This window comes from Pelobates fuscus, chromosome 3 (genome assembly GCF_036172605.1).
Source record: "Pelobates fuscus isolate aPelFus1 chromosome 3, aPelFus1.pri, whole genome shotgun sequence".
NCBI classification, from domain to species: Eukaryota; Metazoa; Chordata; class Amphibia; order Anura; family Pelobatidae; genus Pelobates; species Pelobates fuscus.
In genome coordinates, this window is record NC_086319.1 from 56,525,923 (window position 1) to 56,548,827 (window position 22,905).

The 22,905-nt window shown below is 41.6% G+C and overlaps 1 protein-coding gene across 1 annotated transcript in view; it reads left to right on the forward strand.

The window, feature by feature from the left end:
* The window catches only part of TMCC3 (transmembrane and coiled-coil domain family 3), a 74,532-nt gene that overhangs the window by 41,618 nt on the left and 10,009 nt on the right, over positions 1-22,905 (forward strand). Inside the window, exons 2-3 of the mRNA XM_063447096.1 lie at positions 17,610-18,526; positions 22,555-22,690. Coding sequence (XP_063303166.1) covers positions 17,610-18,526; positions 22,555-22,690 — 1,053 coding nt within the window. The remainder of the gene's footprint in view (positions 1-17,609; positions 18,527-22,554; positions 22,691-22,905) is intronic.

A 22,905-nucleotide genomic window follows, 5' to 3' on the forward strand; every position in this document is an offset into this window, starting at 1 on the left:
AATATACTGCTTGCTCAAACAATCTTTTTATAACATTTGTAGTGTGATTCTCTTGTTTTGTAAAAGATGATGCAGTTTTTTCCCCCTGGGTTTGATGAATGTGACTTTTTTTTAGACCTAGACAGATATTGCATTTCGCAATTTGCCCTTTGAAGGTCTCAGCGTTTTGAAGTTTGTCGCAATGGAGGCTTCTATTTATGCCTTGCTCTACATAAAAGGGATTTCTTACGGTATCATTTGAAAATAGAAAACATGTTATTGTGCCAAACATTGATTGAACATTTTAATATAATAGAAAGCCCATCCATGTATAGTCATAGTGACATTACTACTATACAACGAGCTGTATAGATGTGCTGTGATATAGCAGTAGTGCAATAATATTAGGGTATTTCAGTTTAATGTTGTATTTTGTGTCTTTAACTATTAAAGGGCCACAACAGAGTGTTTTTTATCTTTTAGTTATTATGGCTCTAAATGTCCTATTGTGCAGTTGTTACTCCCCACCTACCAGCGCCTTCAACCCTACCAAGCTCTACTATTTTGTGTGAAGTTTTAAAATCGCTTAAAACGTACATGGAATCCAGCGTCAGGCCAAGTTCTCCTGAATACTTGTCACACCTTCTTCCTCATAATGTTGCATCATCTTGGTATAGCTCTGCTGAAAGGATGCCTCTTGTTGACTGTAATGAGTTTCTGTTTTGCAGTAAGCAAATACGCAAGACACTCAATTTAACTTCCCTCGGAGTTTCCATGATTGTATAACGTTTTAATAAATTCTACCCACTGCAGTTTAAATCTCTCTTTTGGTATATGGGTAGAAGCTCTCACGTGACAGCCATTGATTATTAAATTGGTTCCTCTCGCGTAGCATTTTGAGGAAAGAGACGCTGGTCTACGCTGTGTATTTCAAGAGAATTTGTTCTATCCCTGAGCTGAATGCCGTACGTGGATTTTATAGAGAAATCTTAATCGGTCTACATTCATAATATTAATAAACCAACATAGAATGTGCACACATTGCTATAAATACCCACCAAACCTGGTTGTATAGAGGATTAGGTTAAGAAAATGCTTCCCCTTTAAATCTTCTCGTGTAAACATAAAGATTCCACAATCTTCTGATACACAGGATAAAGAATATCTAAAAGTCTACATAAATAACAGGGCTGAAAGAAAAGAGAAATATATAGCATACTGTAATGTAGCTGAAAGCACAATTTAGTAGATGGAACCACTCACATGTACTAGAGCTGTGATCAGGCTCTATATAATATGATCCAGGGTGCCCGTATTGTATATACCGTATGTAATTATATGTCTGTATTGGTGTGCCACTCTGGGAAATCGGCCAGTACCGGAGCACCGTGGAAGGGATCTAGTCACCCACTGTGAATAATCAGAAACAAATCACAGGCTCTATGGAGTAGGCTCAGAAAACCCAGTTTATTTAGAACCAGGGACACAATGAAACATGCAAGATTAATTAAACATTAAATGTTCGCAAAACTGCAGCTTGTGATTTTTTTTTTCATGCTGTACACAGCCTCTCCAAACTTTAAAGCCGCAGAAGTTTATAGTTTGATTTAATTTTTTTTTTTTTGCAAATCTGTTTGCATTGTGCATATCCATTAAATACTTCGCTATAGTGATCCTAATCCTTGTGTTTGTTTATGTCAACGAACGCAAGGTGAATGTTTTTTTTTTTTTGTTTTTTTTAACCTCCTAACATTTCAAATGGACAAACATTTCAATGTTGTGGTTGTGTTTATAGGCATACATTTTCTAAATAAATAAAGTATTTCGAACTTTAATTTTATATTTTAGGCCTCACAAACAAATATTTGGTAATTATAAGGGATATGCAAACATATTAAAGGGACATTTATTTATAATGCTAAAGTGTAATTTAGTTTTCTAGGCCGTAATACCTGTAAAATAAAGAAATTGTGTTCCTTTTATACAGTGGTAAGAGGGTCTCCATTCCGCAGATCCTCACCACGTCCTGAAATTCATCAGTTTTTTGCAGGCAGGGGAGGGGGAAATGAACTGGCACTAAGGAGCCAGGAAGAGCAAATTTAATACTGGTTTATAAAGTAAAAAATATAATGTACTGTCTTTTAACCCCTAAAGTTTTTCAGTAAGCTAAAGTGATTTAAAGAGTTAGGAGGGTTCGTTAAATATTCCCTTTAAGGACCTATTACTGTAAATCTCAGTTGTACACTAACACGCACCAAATATTTGGAGCTTCTAAAAGGAGCTTGACATTAGAACAGATGACAAGAACATACACTTACTGAGTAACATGACGAACGCAAAGACGTTTACCTGGGAATACGTATTCCCAAGACAATCTGTGGGACCGATGCCTGTCGTTTAACAGGACTGTGGCTCACATGACGAACACTTGTCCACTACACTCCCACCGACTGGACAGACGCATGACTTGGTCCACCCTCGTGCAAGAGTAACACCCATATTACATGCCATCTCAACATATCTATCACGACGCACGGGGGAGAGGACCCGAGCGCATCAATTAAGGTGGAGGGATACCTGGACAACGCACGAGCTCTGCCGAAAGTGAGGGTTAACAGGAAACTCGTTGTTCCGGGTGCTAGGCTCGGGTTGGGTGCTCTTTCAGGCCCCAGCTTAGGCCTGGTGTCGGGAACATCGCTGCCTTAGCATGATGCTACATCCCCTATTATTAGAGTTATTCGCTTGCATGCCGACCACTCCACTGCTGTATACGAACCCTTTATCTATGATTCAGACAATTTGTTGGGGCGCCTTTAAAGCAAATTCTTACACCTACACGTATGCATAATGGCAGGTATACCACCAGGTGTACTCCTCCCAGGTACACCGAACGCAAACTCTGAAATGTAAATACAGGTGTAGTTTTGTAAATGACGATTACACACGTTCGTCTTGGATACCATGCTAACATTTGATCCCCGTAAGGATGGATCTTGTTACCTTGTTAATAAGTGTATTATCGGTTGTGGAATCTTGGTTTTCACCTGCTTGTACTCTACTCATTTTATTGTATTTACATGCCCAGACCTGCGTGTCTTACTTTACTTTCATATTATGTCAAAAATGCTCATAAATCAATAAACAGATTTACACAAAAAAAAAGACAGAACAGTAAAGTTTGATAACTGCATGTGAGCCCAAATAACAAACTGTCACTGCTACCAGGGCCGGTGCAAGGATTTTTGGCTACACAGGCGAAGATGCATTTTGCTGCCCTCCATCTTCACCTTTGTCTCATAGCCCCCCTTTTGAATTTCTTACCCTCTTTAGTGCTTCATATCCCCTCTCTTGTCTTGCCCCTTTGTTTTTTTACACCCCCTTTAGTGTGTCTCTTATAACCCCTCTTGTGTATTTCTTACTTCCCCACCCGTCACTTTGTGTCTTTCTTCCCACAGCCCCTTTCTGTCTATCTCTCTTCTTCACATACACACACACAGACAGATGCACTGACAGACACACAGATACACACACTCACAGACATACAGATACAGACACATGCACTGATAGACATACAGACACACACACACACACACACACACACACACACACACACAGTGAACGACATACAGATACACAGATACTGACATACAGATACACACAGACGCATGCTGATCATATATACTTTTATGGCCACCCTCCTGTTTCCTACATTTTGGGTGCAGGAGGGGGGCTTTCCTGATATCCAGTGTGAAGATCTGGCTGAGGTAGTTGGGAGTTGGTGGCTGGCTCTACTCTCCCAGCCCCTCCTCTCTGCTCTCCCACAAAGTTCCAATCATACAGATACAGAGGGGGCGGTAGTTCCTACGCTGTGTGCTTTGCAGGGAGCTGGGATATGACCTGTTAATATCCCCGCCCCCTCCACACATTCTGCGGCATGATGGAAGACGGCTGGTCTGTGGGGGAGCTGCTGCCGCTCGGCCACGCTACAAGAAGTGGCCAGCAGGAGAGGAGTGCTGTGTGCTTTTCCTGACGGTCAACTGGACATTTGCACCCAAGGGCTGGTGTGCCCTAAGGCAGCAAACGTTGCTGCCTTGTGGTAGTGCCGGCCCTGACTGCTACATGGGACATTCTTAAAGTATGAGCTTTCTATACTATGGCTGAAATCATGATCTGCCGATTCTCACTTTTTAATAAAACTGAGAATATGTTTTTTCCTTACCCTGCACTGAGCATGTTTGCATTGTGTAACATTGAAGGAATGACTTTGCTGCTAGACAATTTTTCCAAAATGCAGAACATCAAGTAAACCACTCTTGCGTTGACTTCCAGGTTTTTCTTATTTCAGCAGGGCCCATAGAACACACTGTGCCCTTAACCGGCTATTTTCTCGTTGCATACCACCAAAGCACTGACTGTGCCATAACACTGCATTTCTACTTCTCATTGCTTGACAGATCCAAGCTATCTTACTGTACTGGTTCTCATCACATGTTTCAAACAACCAATCTTTTCTATCATGTGCCTCCTCGTTATGTCACTTATTCTAAATCTCTCACTCCTGGCTGAGCTGTAAAGTATAGCACATGTCATGGTAAAAACCTATTGCAAAATTAAAATAGAAGCATCTCAATGCGTATTGATTGCACACTTTATTTTGTGTAGACTCATGGATTTTGTGTTTTTTCAGAGTGTGCAATGTGGACTCTTCGGAATGATAAACAAGTGACGAGTTCGCCATCACTTGCGGAGTTATTCATAGTTGCAAAAATGGCTAAATATAGATTGTCTTGGGGTAGTGGGTCATTATGTTTTGGCTGTTTAAATAGACAATCAGTCGTTATCTATTAACCTTGCATCATTGTACCCATTATATAATCAAAATAGATGGAAAAATCTATATATAGCTAGTTAAACATCCCTTTGATTATTGATGGCTGTCAAATATATAATTTGCTAGTATTCAAGGGCTGTGTAATTGTTAGGTTGTAAGATTGTTCAATCACTCTGCTTGATGATTCAGAGCCAGACTTTTAACCTGGCGAATCTCTATTAGTGTATATAATATGATTGAGTATGACTCGTTTCCATAGGTGATGTCTACTGATATATATATCAGTATATACTACTACAAACCTGAGCCATACCAAGTCACATATAAGACAATCCCTACTCATGGAGACATACTAATATATATATATATATATTAGTATGTCTCCATGAGTAGGGATTGTCTTATATGTGACTTGGTATGGCTCAGGTTTGTAGTAGTTTCACTCAGAGGTAGCAACTGCTATGATACAACTGCTATCTCATTACTGATATACTGGGAGTAAAGCTTGGCAGACTGTGTTATTTTTCTATCCCCATGTCCTCTCCTGGAACCGGGACAAATCAAAAGGTTATTGCATTTGTTCTGGTGCGAGGAGTCCTAATGAGACCTGGCAATGATGAGTCACTAGGCTGCAACCTTTTAGATTGTCTTACCAGCTGCCTTACTCACGGCTGATAAGACTTTAGATAACCACATGTACTCTTTGCAAAGTAATCAGAACGTACTTACATGGGTTGCTTAAAACTAAAATATGTTGAGTATTTTTGGTGGATTTGAAAGGACTTTATGGTTACGGCCGTAATTATATTTTATTTACACTTTTTATAGATATGGTGGATGTAATACCTTCAAAGGGCAACAGACATCTTGTCTGGTACAAATGAATGTTCACTTCCTTTCAGATAAACATTTGTTTGCCAGAAACTCCCATTTAAGGAAATCGGAGTATAGTTTGTACTAGATAATGTCCGCTCGGGCGTTACTGGGTTAAGGAGTCATAATCCGGTGTAGTTGCATGTGATCTGGTGATTTCATTCCTGCTAATGACATCTTCGTATTGCTCTGCATCCACCTGGATGAAATAATATCATTACAATAATATGTTTACTTCTAGTGAGACGTGTTTTGCAGCATGTACAGCGAACAGACAGACTTACAAGACGTCTGGTGGCCTAACTTGATTGTAAGCAGGACCCCACCACCTCCTGTTTTAGTTCGCCAAATGAATCTTGTGGCAATTACTTGCGCGTATTGTCTTCTGATTGTACAATGCTGCGGAATAAGTGAATGCTTTTAAATGAACACCTCAATCCTCGTGGATTGCCTGTAAATGCATGAAACACGTCAACATTTATCTTGTGCTCCCAGATTACATGTCCGAGCCCTGGTGTAAATTTTGAATGCAGGTCACTTTTCTTTCATCCATGAGGATTGAGGCGTTTTTTTTTTGTATTTTTCTTTTTTCCTTTTCCTTGTAGGAGACTAGGTTCAGGGCCGGTGCATTTTTCCGCCCCCCCCTCCCCACCCCCCCCAAAAAAACATCTTCACCTATGTGCCTCTTAACCAGCCCCTCTCCCCTCCCTGACCATTAATGGTCCCTTTCTCTGTCCCTTAGTGTTCTTCTCCCCTACCCCCTCTTTTCCCTGTCTCTTGGTGTTTCTCTCCCATTCCCTCCCTGTCCCTTGGTGCACCCCACACCCCTTTAGTGGTCACACTCCCCTTCCTGGTGTGTCAGTGTGTACAGAGTGTAGCGGAGCGGAGTACAGGAGCTTCAGTTTTCTGTACCCGGCCGAACTGACAGGGAGTGCTCTCTCTGTGAGCACCTCCTGTCAGTCTGGCCAGGTACAGGAAACAGAAGCTCCTGTACCGCGCTCCGCTACACTCTGTACACACTGACAGTCACACACTCAATGACAAACACACAGACGTCACTGACAGACACAGACTCATTGATCTGACACACACTCATTCATTGACACTGACAGACCCACACTGATTGACACTCATTGACAGACACACTGATAGTCACACACAGACTCAATGACAAACATACTCTCACTGATTTGACAGACACACACTCATACACTGACAAACACACTCATCATACACTGACAGACACACTCATACACTCACATGCACACACACAGACGCACTCACACACACACGCTGTCACTCACAGACGCACACACTCTGTCACTCACAGACACATACTGTCACTCACAGACACACACTCTGTCACTCAGACGCACACACTGTCACTCACAGACGCACACACTCTGTCACTCAGACGCACACACTCTGTCACTCAGACGCACACACTCTGTCACTCAGACGCACACACTCTGTCACTCAGACGCACACACTCTGTCACTCAGACGCACACACTCTGTCACTCAGACGCACACACTCTGTCACTCAGACGCACACACTCTGTCACTCAGACGCACACACTCTGTCACTCAGACGCACACACTCTGTCACTCACAGACGCACACACTCTGTCACTCACAGACGCACACACTCTGTCACTCAGACGCACACACTCTGTCACTCAGACGCACACACTCTGTCACTCACAGACGCACACACTCTGTCACTCACAGACGCACACACTCTGTCACTCACAGACGCACACACTCTGTCACTCACAGACGCACACACTCTGTCACTCACAGACGCACACACTCTGTCACTCACAGACGCACACACTCTGTCACTCACAGACGCACACTCTGTCACTCACAGACGCACACTCTGTCACTCACAGACGCACACTCTGTCACTCACAGACGCACACTCTGTCACTCACAGACGCACACTCTGTCACTCACAGACGCACACTCTGTCACTCACAGACGCACACTCTGTCACTCACAGACGCACACTCTGCCACTCACAGACACACACTCTGTCACTCACAGACGCACACTCTCACTCACACACACTCTGTCACTCACAGACACACTGTCACTCACAGACACACACTGTCACTCACAGACACACACTGTCACTCTCAGACGCACACTGTCACTCAGACGCACACTGTCACTCAGACGCACACTGTCACTCAGGCGCACACTGTCACTCAGACGCACACTGTCACTCAGACGCACACTGTCACTCAGACGCACACTGTCACTCAGACGCACACTGTCACTCAGACGCACACTGTCACTCAGACGCACACTGTCACTCAGACGCACACTGTCACTCAGACGCACACTGTCACTCACAGACGCACACTGTCACTCACAGACGCACACTGTCACTCACAGACACACACTGTCACTCACAGACACACACTGTCACTCACAGACACACACTGTCACTCACAGACGCACACACTGTCACTCACAGACGCAGACGCTGTCACTCACAGACGCAGACGCTGTCACTCACAGACGCAGACGCTGTCACTCACAGACGCAGACGCTGTCACTCACAGACGCAGACGCTGTCACTCACAGACGCAGACGCTGTCACTCACAGACGCAGACGCTGTCACTCACAGACGCAGACGCTGTCACTCACAGACGCAGACGCTGTCACTCACAGACGCAGACGCTGTCACTCACAGACGCAGACACTGTCACTCAGACACACACTGTCACTCAGACACACACTGTCACTCACAGACACACACTGTCACTCACAGACACACACTGTCACTCACAGACACACACACTGTCACTCACAGACACACACTCTGTCACTCACAGACACACACTCTGTCACTCACAGAGACACACCCTGTCACTCAGACACACACTCACACACAGACACACACACACACAGACACACACACTCACACACAGACACACACACTCACACACAGATACTCACACTCACACACAGACACTCACACACACTCACACACACTCACACACACTCACACACACAGACACTCACACACACTCACACACACACACTCACACACACACACTCACACACACACACACACACACACACACTCACACACACTCACACACACACACACTCACACACACACACTCACACTCACACACACACACTCACACACTCACACACTCACACACACACACTCACACACACACACTCACACTCACACACACACACTCACACACACACACTCACACACACACACTCACACACACACACTCACACACACACACACACACACACACACACACACACACACACACACTCACACACACACACTCACACACACACACTCACACACACACACTCACACACACACACACACACACACTCACACACACTCACACACACTCACACACACTCACACACACTCACACACACTCACACACACTCACACACACTCACACACAGACACTCACACACAGACACTCACACACACACTCACACACAGACACTCACACACACACTCACACACAGACACTCACACACAGACACTCACACACAGACACTCACACACACTCACACACAGACACTCACACACACTCACACACACTCACACACAGACACTCACACACACTCACACACACTCACACACAGACACTCACACACACTCAGACACACACACTCACACACAGACACTCACACACAGACACTCACTATTTATTTTATAAATAAATATTTTCCACCCAGCCTCCCTACCTGGAGAGCTGGTGTGGATGATGAATCCTTCCCTGGGGTCCAGTGGGGCTGCTGGGCGGCGTGCGGCTGTGCTGAGATCAGACGCGACGAGGGAGCTCTAACCTCTCTGCTCTGCTCCCTCGCGCGCTGCCTGTCTGCTGATACCGCGGGAGCCGGAATATGACGTCATATTCCGGCTCCCGCGGTATCAGCAGACAGGCAGCGCGCGAGGGAGCAGAGCAGAGAGGTTAGAGCTCCCTCGCCGCGTCTGATTACAGCACAGCCGCACGCAGCACCGGGGGCCGAGATGGTGGCCCGGCAGGAGGGAGAGCTTCCCTCCTGCCGGTCACTGAAATCTTGCGCCCCCAGAGCCCGTGCGCCCTAAGGCGGCCGCCTGTGCCGCCTTATGGACGCGCCGGCCCTGACTAGGTTATCACTGTGCATTGAATTGGAACTTTTGGGTTTTTTTGCCCTCCACCTATTTTATCCTTTTGCTTTTGGCATGGTATTATATGAACAAAAGTTTATTATCAATTGTAACATTTTCATATCTAGCTTACAACCCCAATCATTCTCTCTTGAGAATAGCTTAAAGGGAAAGCAAAGTACTTTTCCTGGCACATTAGCGATCTATAGTGTGTCCCCTTCCCTTCCCGTGGTGCAAAAGGGGCTAAAAAAAAACCTTGTCACTTACCCAAGTCTACCACCGATGTCCCTCGGCGCTGGCTCGGACTCCACCAGGAGGGGAGATCTAATTGCGCATGCGCTGCAATTGCCTCGCTCGCATTAGGACTTTCCCCATATGGGGTTTCGGGTGACACTGGACATCCTCATGTATAGGGTGAGGGTGTCCAGTGTCAGGATACCAAAAGTCTCCTAATGACTTGTCCCTCTAGTGGCTGTCTGGTAGTAAGCCACTAGAGGTGGAATTAACCCATAAAGGTAATTATTGTAGTTTTATTAATACCTGCAATAATTACTATTGCGTGGATAAGGGACCTGGGAATATGCACCCAGACCACTTCAATGAGCTGAAGTGGTCTGGGTGCCTCTAGTGTCCCTTTATTTATAGCTACCTCTGTGATATGCCATTTTAACTGTGTAATGCTTACTTATCTCTTTGAAGTAAAGAAAAAGGGTAGAAATATGATAAGAGCTGAACATGCCGTTATTCATCATTCTTTAAATTCACAATAATTGTAGATATTGTAACAATATCTCATGATGCCAGAATGATTACAAGACAATATTTAAAATATATATATATATATATATATATATATATACACCGTATTATTTTTTTATTTTTTTCCCAAAATCATTTATAACCTATAATTTGAATGGAGTTTAAATTAAAATATTCAAATAAATATTTGACAAATATAGAAAATTGACATTTATCAGTGCATTTTCTGCACACATTATAAGCATTTTTGACATCACCGGCTGCACAGCAACTGAAGTAGTAGCTCCGAATAAATAGGTACCAACGTTCGGTGAGAGAGCACTTGCTATGCTATTCATTCAGGCTATTAGCAGATTTGGCAGGTCTTTCTGAATCTGCCGAATTAAATCAGTGCTCCCTCGTGGCAGTCTGCCAGTAGATACAAAAAGAAAAAAAATACAGGTTTCAGATGGCGGGCACATGGGGTGGGGTGCAGTATAATGTAGGGGGGGCCATGGCCTCCTCTGGCCTCCCGCAGCGATTGCCATGCAGTATGTAGCATTATTATGCTACACAGAGAAATTAATCAAAAGCTATTCAAGGCCTTTGGAATCCCATATTTGAGTACATCCCGGCAGCATATGAATGTGTGTTTTCCAGCCTCTCAAAGAAATTGTGTCCGAAGAAAAAATGGTGAACGATATTTTATTTTATTTTTTTTGCCTTTTAGTGGTCTTTAACTTTGTACCATATTGGTTCCCCCCTTCCCCACCTTTTTTCATTATGCTTAGATTTTTGTTATGCTACATATATGGGATGTCTTTGAGATACACTAAACATTTTTCCCTTTTATCAAGATAAAGCATTTAAATGTAGCTATGTTAACTATAGTTTACTCTGTATAAATTAAAAGTATTCATGTGTGTTTTATACGGTTTAGCATATTTTTTTTTTTCTGTCATTTTTCTTTCAATTTTGGATTACAATCAAAGCAAGCAGAGATAAATTACATTTAAAAAATCCGAACATATTCTCAAATAGCACAAGATTAGTTTAAATGTTGGTTAACCTACATTATTACATAATATACACAATTCTTCACTTTACAGAAATAATCCAGCTTCAGGCTGTGATCCTGTATCCTTTTGTTATTGGCATTTGTAATTTGTACCTCTAACAAGTCTATAATGGAGATATAACAGCGAATTCATTGAAAGAAAGATCTCATGAAGATAGATGCTAAAAGTAAGGAATCCTATTTGATTTTATGTCCTACTTTTGTGTTACGGCTATTTCTAGCCTTGTTGTTGCCTTAGCTAGAGGTATTTCAGACAAAAGTGTTTTTGGGAGAAAAGTGGTCCAATTATGGCACAGTGTATATGTGCCCATTTAGACATCTTTATATATACCGTGCAGGAGAAGGGTGATCAAAATGACACAGGAAATCATTAATAGTGGCTGAGATTGCACCATTATGAAAGCATAACCCCCTCGTGTTTGTAAATGATCTAGTGGTTTTTGACACACTGTAAGGTAGCATTTTCAATTTCCATCAATTTTCAGAACCATACACTTGTGACCTAGTAATAGTCCTGAGATAAGTGCAATGGGCCGAGTGGGAAAACACTGTTTCAAATTAAATGAGCCCTGTTGGAAACGTACACATCTTTGATTGCTCTGTGTCAAACAATTATTGCCCAGATATTGGATGCAGCTAATGCAAGGATATTTGATTGAAATGTTCTGTTGTGCTCCTTCATAAAGTTTTAAGACTTCTGACTAGATCGATAAGGTGTACAGAATGCTGAACTCTTACCAAAAAAAAGACTTGGTTGCTACACAATTGGGCCCTTTTTTTTTTTTTTTGCATCATGCTTACAAACGTAGACTTCCTTTATAATCTTGCAGGATTGGGGATTTTTTTTTTCTTCTAAAGAAAATACTTTTAATGCTGACATTTAATTGCTGCTACCTGGCACTGCAGCATCAATTTCAGGCAATTAACTGGGCTGTCACACTGCATTCAAAGGCTTAACGCGTTTTCAAGTGAGATTGCTGACGTAAGAGGAGAGTCCAGGTCCACAAATAGCAACAGTCTCTTCACTAAGCAGGATGTTTTAGTGAAAATGAAACCTGAAAGTACACCTAAGTGTACTGCAAAAGAGCTAGATGGGAAAATATAGGAATTTGGGGATAAAAATAGTGAAGAAACCCCAATGTACTTGCAAATATTCTATTGTTTGCTGTTGTTGTTATGAAGGTTATTACTGCAGCAGTTTATCAAACCACAACCACAATATGAATCGGCCTGGACACGAATGTGGAATTCGAATCTGCAATCGAGCCATAGCCGTAAAAAGATGTAAGCCTTAAAGGGACACTATAGGCACCCAGACCACTTCAGCTCAATGAAGTGATCTGGGTGCCAGGTCCATCTAGGATTAACCCTTTCTGCTGTAAACATAGCAGTTTCAGAAAAAACTGCTATGTTTACAATAGGGTTAATCCAGCCTCTAGTGGATGTATCATTGACAGCCGCTAGAGGCGCTACTGTGATTTTCACAGTGAGAAGACGCCAGCATCCATAGGAAAGCATTGAGAATGTTTTCCTATGAGACTGGCTGAATGCGCGCTCGGCTCTTGCCGCGCATGCGCATTCAGCCGATGACATCAGAAGAGGGAGGAGAGTCCCAGCACCGAGGGAGCCTGGCGCTGGAAAAAAGGTAAGGGATTAAACCATTCATCCCCCTTCAGCGCCACAGGAGTGGGAACCTGAGTGTGGGGGCCCCCTTAGGGCACTACAGTGCCAGGAAAATGGGTTTGTTTTCCTGGCACTATAGTGGTCCTTTAATGTCAGATAAAGCAACCGCCTTAATGCCGTCAGCTGCATACTGTCACATTTGCTGATGGTACTCATCTGTCACAGGACGCCCTGTCAATCTGCAGAAGTCATAGTGCCTGTGGCTCCTGCATCCTCTATACCTCTACTCAAGGCCAGGAAACTCGCAGTGGTTTTCCAGCATTCCAAGATGGCGGCCTCTGCATGAGGAGTCTGGTCTGCAGGTCAGAGGTTAGAAGAAATATGGCTTAGGGGGCGGAGCCAAGACAATGATGCATCCAATATGACATTTATATTGACCTCAGGTAACCCCTCCTACAGGTGAGACCAGGTTGTGTGATTGAGCCACTCCTTTACAAGCAGAACACACCTTCCAGTCAGTGATTGTTTTGTTGCCTGCCTCAGAACTCTTAGCGTTTGTGTCATTGTGTTTCCTGTCTTTGCTGGTTTCCTAACTTCCTAACTCTGAATTTTGCCGCCGGCTCTTACCTCTGGACCGTCTGACTCTGATTTCTGCCTGACCCTTCTTTAGATACCTTTGCCTTTATTAAAGCCCCTTTGCCATCACTGACCTGATAGAATCCTGTCCTCCACCGCGGGATCTCTGTGGAGTGTGCTTGTAAGGGAGAGATGTTACTGCATCTGAGGTCCAGGACGGAACACGACCCCAGTGGTTTGTTACACACACACTGGGGCCAGAAACAGGTTAAAGTAATGATTCAGGCTCTCATTATTAATGCAAATAAATAAAAACAATAACCTTAGAGTTTCTGGAAATCCCAGCCTAATCAAAGAGCTCTGCCTAGACCAGAAATATTTAAGCCAATCACAGAACCTTCGAGGGATAGATACTTCAGCATTGGGAACTCAAACCTAGGAATGTAAGTGCATCCCAAGCTGATAGACCTGGCTTCTGTCAGTTTACCAGTGACTTTATTTGTGTCTTACATTAATTAAGCTATAGATACCACGATGTATGCTGGTACCTACACCACAGGCTTCATAGATCTCTAAACTGTAAACCGTACTCTGTATAAATGGATTGAAGCCGCAGCAGCACTGCTATCAGTTTAAAGGGTTTCAATAATCCAATGTAATGGTTGGAACTGCCCTTTGGGGATAAACTACTGATCCCATAATCCTCTTCTGGACAGGGGATTATGGGATTGTGTCAGTGCCCAAAGACATGAATGAGATGCTCCTGAATGAGCGCCTCATCCTGGTGTGGGAAAGGCCTGCCTGCCTGCAAGTGTACCGAGGGACGCATTAAAATGTGAACAACTTTTTTTCCTTTAAATTCATTTTTGCTAGGGAATTCCGTTAAGGTATGAGGTAGATGGTTTAAAAAGCTGTTAAAGTATTGGAAGCTCCAAAGCAGAAGTATTAACATAACATATTTTTTTTTTCTTTCTATGATGATTCAATCATTTTGACAGCTGGGACAATTTGCGAAACCTCTAATGTAACCTGTATATAAGGAATAGCTCAGCAATCAAATCCAACATTGTAAACCATTCAATACAGAATACTGCCATCCTAAGGGGTTAATGCTGTATGGGCAGTAAAAAAACATCATTAGCAGACCATAATTCTGTAATGATAAAACGGCCTATTGCCTAAACTACTTCCTTAATGGTTTTCCTCGGTTCAAACTGCAGCTTTAACAAGAGACATAGGGGTGGAGAGAGAATGGAGGGATGTTATCACAATCTTTGCTACTTATTGATGACAGACTAGCAAGTGCAAATATTTCTAAACCTTCCAAAACATTTTTTTTTTTTTTTTGGACTGATCATTGCTTTGTCAGTGGGCAAACATTCAAAATCAGCAGGGGATCAAATCCTGGTTCCCTCCCTGTATATAGCTATTGCAGGCTATTAACAGAGAGGGATATAGGAACTTCTAAATTAAACACACTGTGCAATTATTATTATTTTACATTTCAGCAAGTATGTAGGGTGGCTTAGTTAGGGAGGTGTGGTTATGGCTGATAAATAAAGAGAATTAACTGGCAGATAATTGAGCCGTTAAACTGCAGGAGTATGATCTATACACCAAATCTGTTTCATCAAAGAGTAATTTGAAGCATCATACCCATTACAGCCCACTGTAGGAGTTATGGTGCCAGGATTAACCTGGCCCCATTTCTTGTTAATGGGGCAAACCATTTTGCAATGATTTGCCCTCTTACCGGAGTCCCTCCGGGCCTCCTGTCCTGCTTCCTCTGACCTCTGCCTTTTGCAGAGATGCGGAAACCAGAAGCTGCCAGTCATTCATTGGCTTCAACTGACCACTCTTAGTCAATGAATGAGCAGAGAAAAATGCACAGAATTGATATTCGTCAGTGTTCCGGACTGGCAAATGATGCTCAATAATGCTGCCGGAGGTGGAGTTACACCTTTGGCAGCAATGGGTTTAGATAATGGGGTTAAATTCCATATATTTGCTGCACTTACAGACTCCAGATTCAAGACCGAATATATGGATATATATATGGATTTATTTCTCTAGGGACTAAGTGGTCATTGTGAGTAAAGTAACCCTTTAAGCTAAAGTTGCTTTTGTATTTAGAGTGTCCCTTTTAAAGGAGTACTTTACAGCCCCTTATAGTGGTTATGGTGCCAGCCTGACCTTTGTTCCACCCCTAGTACTGCTTTTTAACACAAAAGGGCATATAGCTGTTGCAAACGTTGGCTTCTGCAGCAAGACGGTGCCCTACAACCTGTTAATTTTGGGAAGTGTTAGAGAGGTACTGGTTTCTCCAGTTAAGAACATGTTAAATCACACTGAATTGAGGTGGTATTAAAAAAAATGTTTTTTTCCTTTTTTTCTTAAAGGTTTTCCCCAAACACCACGACCACTTAGTATTTGTATGTGCAGCCTTTTGCTATGAAATGCTGCACATTTTGAGTTATCCCTTTGATTCTATATATGTAACTTTCTTGGGCAGAGTCACTGGGGCATTATTAGCCAGCTCGGAACAATAGTTCCAAACTGGCTAATGGCAATTCTTTGTTTATTTCTTTGCACAGATTTGCATTCATCAGTTGATGCTCTCAGCCAATGAATGGTATTGGAATGGTCATTCGGCTTCTGCAACTTTGCAGAAACTTGATGCACGTTACCAGCCTTAGATGACCCGCTGCATTCGGTGTATACCAAGGTAAGAGAGCAAACTGTTTAAAACCATTTGCCCTACTATCGGCCCAGGGTACTACTGGAATCATAACCAGTACAGTGTGCTGTGGAGTAACCCTTTATCTTGAGTTATTCTAGAGGCAGACATAAAATGGGTTCTAATTCCTTAACTGTAAGGGCTTATGGGAGGAGAAATTATCACCTGCAGGTAACTTTTAACTCGCATCAACACTCATTAGCATGTGTCATTTTGTTTCCACCATTAATGTCTTGTTTTGTTTTTGCCCAAAATATGGAGCTGAATACCTCCTATGCATTTGCACGTGCAAGTGTACTCTGCTGGTTGAGCATATGCAGTGCCAATGTTAACTACCATTAATTGATGCCAATGTGCTATGCATAGGCACAACATTTTTGTGAAGAGTTTGCATTTTTTTCCTCTTAGTGCTGGAACATTTCATTGTGCGACAGCTAAACGTCTTGCCGCACGCTGTATTTAATTGCATGGGTACACTATCAGCAGCCAGGTGAAACATAACTTGTAATTTCTCTCCAGAACACAGCTACAGTGATAGACTGGCTTGTAAGCAGATCATAAATTGTATTTAGTGCTATGCTCCGTAGCCAGATCTCTCGGAACTGAAATGTAACCATGGCTCTTGGCTTCTGCTAAGCTGTATTACAAAATATAAAATATGTATCTCCTTTAGCTCCTAGATACAAGATATTAAAGTTAAAACATGCTTACATGGAAATTTATTAATATACCTTTTTAAAAATAGATCTGCTTGTTTTTGTTTTTTCTAACTATTATAATTACCGTAACCTATTAATTTTCTTATTTATTGTTTAATGATTTATGTAGATAATGCATGAAAACTATAAAAATATACACATTTTATTTTTTCGGTTCTAATCGCTGACCAATGTTACTATGCAGTTCAGAATAGTAACCTTTACTTACAAAATGTGTTCTCCTGTGAAAAAGCCTTAGGCCTTTGATACACTTTGTCTCAACAAACTTAATATCGCATTAATGATATGACATTGTTCTCTTTTAGGTGGACAGGTCTGATATGCACACCCTCAGTTTGCCTTTAACCATAAGACGTGGAGGATCGGATACCAACCTTAACTTTGATATACCAGATGGTATTCTAGACTTTCACAAAGTTAAGTTCTCTGCCGACAGTGTAAAACAAAAAATCCTCAAAGTCACTGAACAGATCAAAATAGAGCAGACTGCCCGAGATGGTAATGTGGCTGAGTATTTAAAGCTGGTGAACAGCGCCGACAAACAGCAGGCTGGACGCATAAAACAGGTATTCGAGAAGAAGAACCAGAAGTCTGCTCATTCCATAGCTCAACTCCAGAAGAAATTAGAGCAGTACCACAAAAAGTTAAAAGAAATCGAGCAAAATGGATCTACAAGTAAAAGTTCTAAGGATATTTCCAAAGATAACCTCAAAGAACTACAACATTCTTTAAAGGATGTGAACAGCAGTTCTCGAACTGCTGCACAAGGAGAAAGTAGTAAAGCGGGAATGCCAGGTGTTTCATTGACTCCTCCAATGTTTGTGTTCAACAAGTCGAAAGAGTTTGCAAATCTAATCCGTAATAAGTTTGGAAGTGCCGATAACATCGCTCATCTAAAAAATAGTCTAGATGACTTTCATCCAGAGACCAGCCCCAGGAACTTGAGTGGTAGTGCCACAATAATGACAAAGCCCAAGTATGCAAGTGATGACGAGTGTTCCATTGGAACATCTGGCTCTGCGGACAGTAATGGAAATCAAACCTTTGACACTGGAAGGACAAACACCAATGATAGTCATGGAAATCTTGCTGTGTTCCTGGACGAACTGAGGGAAATCCGAGAAGCTCAGACTCAACTATCGGAAGATATAGAATCCTTGAAAGTACAATTCAAGAGAGAATATGGATTTATTTCTCAGACGTTACAAGAAGAACGATACAGGTAAACAAGTTATTTAAGATTTTATGATATTTGGCCATCTAATGGTTTAAATGAATCGACTTTCATGTCACTCTTTCCTTCTCAGGCTGTCAATCTTAAAATCTTTAGGATTTGAATAACTTGGCAATGAATCCTTAAAATATATTCATCTTATACATCTTGGATGTTAAAAAGATACTTGAGCTAACATTAAAGGGACACTGAAATGTTAGAAATAAATACATTTAATTCTGGCATTGGATTGTTCATTATTTATTTTAGACTTGGACACCCACAATTGTGTCCTTAAAAAATTTAATGAAAAGTTACCTCAAATCCAGCGATGAGACTATTTTCATGCCACAGCTCCACTTCATTAGTTATTCTCTCCAGACCAACCCCAATGCTTCTAATAGAGAAGCATTGGGACACAGGTCTCATACACATCAATAACGGAGATATGTTCATAGAGGAGTATTAAAACCAGTTCTTCTCTGTGAAAAGCTTCACTTGCGCTTTGATAGAGTGCTCAAAGCAAGTCAGACAGGAAACCCTCTTTGCTGTCAATCTGAGAGGGGGATTATAAATATGACGATATCTCTTGAAATCTGTGTTTCTATAATTTAAGATAAAGGGGACATGCTGTTGGTTTGGAGTGTTCCTTTAACCTCAAGTTAGGCAAATCTCTTTATCAAATGACATGCTTGGCAAACTATTGTTCCTTAAGGGGTTAAGCAGTTAACACCAGTATTCAAGATTGGACGATGGCATAATTAAAACAGCATTGTATTTTATAACCTAGTGCACGGCAATATCCGAACCTAGCGTGTTATTCTTCTCTCAGTGCTATGTAACCTCTATGTATCCTGATATATTTTGAAATCCGCAGGTACAAGGAGTAGCTACTTGTAATGATTAACTGTAATTATAGGTTGTTAAGCCGAGTGTAGGCTGGCAATTTACTGGGACATTTAGTATCGGCTATGAAAATCCTTTTGGTAATTAACTTGGCATAATTTCTACTTTAAACTTTGATCTACAGTAACCTGTATGTTCACACCTGTTCTGTGTGCGTCTTATTGAGGACAGTCTCTGCCTCAGGTACAACAAGATGTCTATTGACAACTGAGGCATCGTATATCTTCATCCCCACTGTGTCTGTTTTGCTAAATGGCATTGGTTTATATTCTCTCTCATTTTATTTATTTATTTTGTAATCCAATATTTATTTTTTCTATAGCTATAACTATTAGATTTCAAAATGGACAACAATCACTACAATAGTCTCTGGCATTCAGTGTTTAAATGCAAGTAATGAATTGCAGGAAGGTGTTACATTGTCTCTCCACTGACACTTCACTGTGTTACATTTCTGTGTGTTTTTCCCTGCGCTGTGTTGCTATGCTTCAGTGTTTGACAAATGAAGACAGCTCTGCTTATGTCCTGATATCCTTTTGACTCTTGCTGAGTTTTTGTAGGCTCCTTGATGTGATGTGGTATTAAATACCTAATAGAATTCAGTACCTTCAAGGAACAAAATGGGCTCTCTGTGTGTCTTGTATGTACAAACTGCCTGCCTGTTTATTTTTACAATATTAAAGTGTGGCCATTATTTTAAAAGAACTTTTTTTACTGTACTTATTGGCCCCCAGCAGCACCCCATTTAAGCATGTTTAGGTGAGTGCAGCCAAACCCCTTTTTCCCATTATTTTAAAAGAAACACAAGATATTTCATGACTGTTTGAGGATCACTGGGAAATCGCCCAGTGTTTAGAGGAGGTGCTCCAGAATTTTGCATTACACATAAATTATGATATGAAGCTTAGTGAAGAGAGAATTAATTCTATTAGTTAGAATCTTGCATAAGAAGCCTTTGTATCGTTAATTGTGATGGGGGGGTAAAAGTGAGTGTTAGGAATACAACTTTGTATTCCTAACACTACAGTGTTTCTTTAAAACGGTGAATGTTCTTTTTAATGTTTGTACAGGAATGATGTAACAGACCAAAATTGTGCAGAGCCGTTGTAACCCCAGCTCTGGGCATGGGCTGGTGGCCTGTGACCTCAATGTTCTCCAGTGTATTTACCAGTGTATTGTAGAGCAAGTCAGACAGGAAAACCCTTTTGGCTGTCAATCTGAGAGGGGGGGTTTATAAATATGTAAATATCTCTTGAAATCTGTGTTTCTATAAGGTGAGGTTAGATCCTTCTTGTGGCATTCATAGCACTCACAAGTTATCATTGGTGCAGTGGAGCTAGTGGAAACAGAGTCTGCGTCACTTAAACATTCTCAGATCTCTGTGACTGCTCCATCAGACTGTAATGGTCATGGGTAAGGAGGTTGCAATAATATATGTCGAAGCTCTACCAGCCTCAATATAGCAAACCTATATGTTGTGTGCTCCGTGTGAGTAGGACCATCCACACAGAGATCTGTGAGAAACAAAGGCTCTTCATTAGTACTTGTTCACTAGGCCAAACATTGCCAGCCTTCCCTTGGGCCTCACATCTGCTGGCAAACTCACCAGTGGTCCTCATTTGGCTATTCTATACTTGACTTGAATTTTAGTCCTGTTACCAACAAGTGGCGGTGGGACGAGGAAAGGGCATTAACACAACTTTAATTAAACATTTATTACAGAGATTAGATAGAGTAGAAAATCTCTTGTTTGAGAAAGGCAATGAAATCCAAAGTAATCCAAACCACTCGATATTCTGTTAACAATATATTTTCATTTATTCAAGAAAGTGCCGATGTTGACCTTATTTTGATAAATGTTTAGACCGAACACAAGACAGTCTGCTGAAATGACCTCACAGCTAGCTAGTATAATGCTTCTTCTAAAAGAGAACCTTAACTGTGTGAATAAAACTTGCATCAATTTATTTAAATGTCAGCTTTTATCAGTGATACTTTGCTATTTAACAGTAGAACATGCTGTCTAAAATGGAACAAAACACCACAGTGGAGTAGTAAGACATATCGGCACATTAATATGGACGGCATGTGCTCTTTCTATGAAAGCCGTGATGATACATTAATACGGCACAGCACGTGGGATTTCTGTGAAAACCGTGGTGACACATTAAAGGAACAAACCAATGTTAAAACCGATATATGGTTTTAATGTTTGGAGTTTCCATTTAACCCTCCAGATGCCCATTAATAAAGGCAAAATAAATGATTTTCCTTTCTAACTCGGCAATGAGTCCTCTGTTGTGACTGCTCCTCTCTGCCCTGTCCTGCCCCGTCGACAGTCTTCCCTTCCTATCTGGAGAAAATTGGCTCACACATGGCGATTTCTACAAGTGAGCCAATCAATTGCATTGATCGCCCAATAGAATGCTACTCTTAAATTCTATTGAACTAACGTTACAGCGGACTGAACAAGAAAGCCTTCATGGCTGTCCGCCTGAATGCCGAAGGAGCCAAAGTGCCTCTAATCAATTCGTAAAAGCCCTGGTTCATCTTGAAATCTACAATTTTATGAATTGGGACAGGGGCAGGGGGAGCCAGACGAGCTAAGGTGCTTTAGGGTTTTGTAGTGCCCCTTTTATAAGGACAGCACCTGCAAATTCTGTGATGATCCATTAATATGGACAGCATATGCAATTTCTATGGTGCCCGGTTTTGTTTTTTCTTCTTCCTCAAATGTACAGATAAAACATTTTAACGTTTTTCTTTCTGTTAATGTTTACAAATTCTACTTGAAAACCAGGACTTTGCTGATAAACTCACCCACAAATAAGCCCACTGTATCAGTGTTACTATTAAATTAAACGCTAAACTTTTTTTTACAATAAATATTCTGGTGAGTGACATGTTCACATTTATCTTTTTTCTTTTCCTGTTCTCTCTTTTTTTTCCCTTTTTCTTTCACGTTTTCTTTTTTTTTTTCTGGTGTATGACCATCTCACACTTTATGATCATGATAAAAAATTGCATCGAGTGCTATAATATTAGAATAACGTGCCAACGTGACAAGTTAACCCTAGTGTACCACTTCATATACTGCATCACATGGTGATCTATGGTCTGTACTTTTCAAGGTATGAAAGGCTTGAAGACCAACTCAATGATCTAACTGACCTTCACCAACATGAGACAACCAACTTAAAGCAAGATCTAGCAAGCATTGAAGAAAAGGTTGCATACCAGGCTTATGAAAGATCACGCGATATCCAGGTAACGTCCGTAGAATTAAATATTTTTTTTGAGTGAGTAAAAAAATATATATTCTAGAAAGCAGACATGTAATATTTCAAAACAAAATATAAAACCAGAAATAAATGTAAACTTTTTTTTTTATTATTCAATACCTTTAAGGTATAAGCCACCAGAGCAGCAACAAACTCTATGTCTCTCAAACAGCTGTGTTGTGGCATGTGTGAATTCTGCAG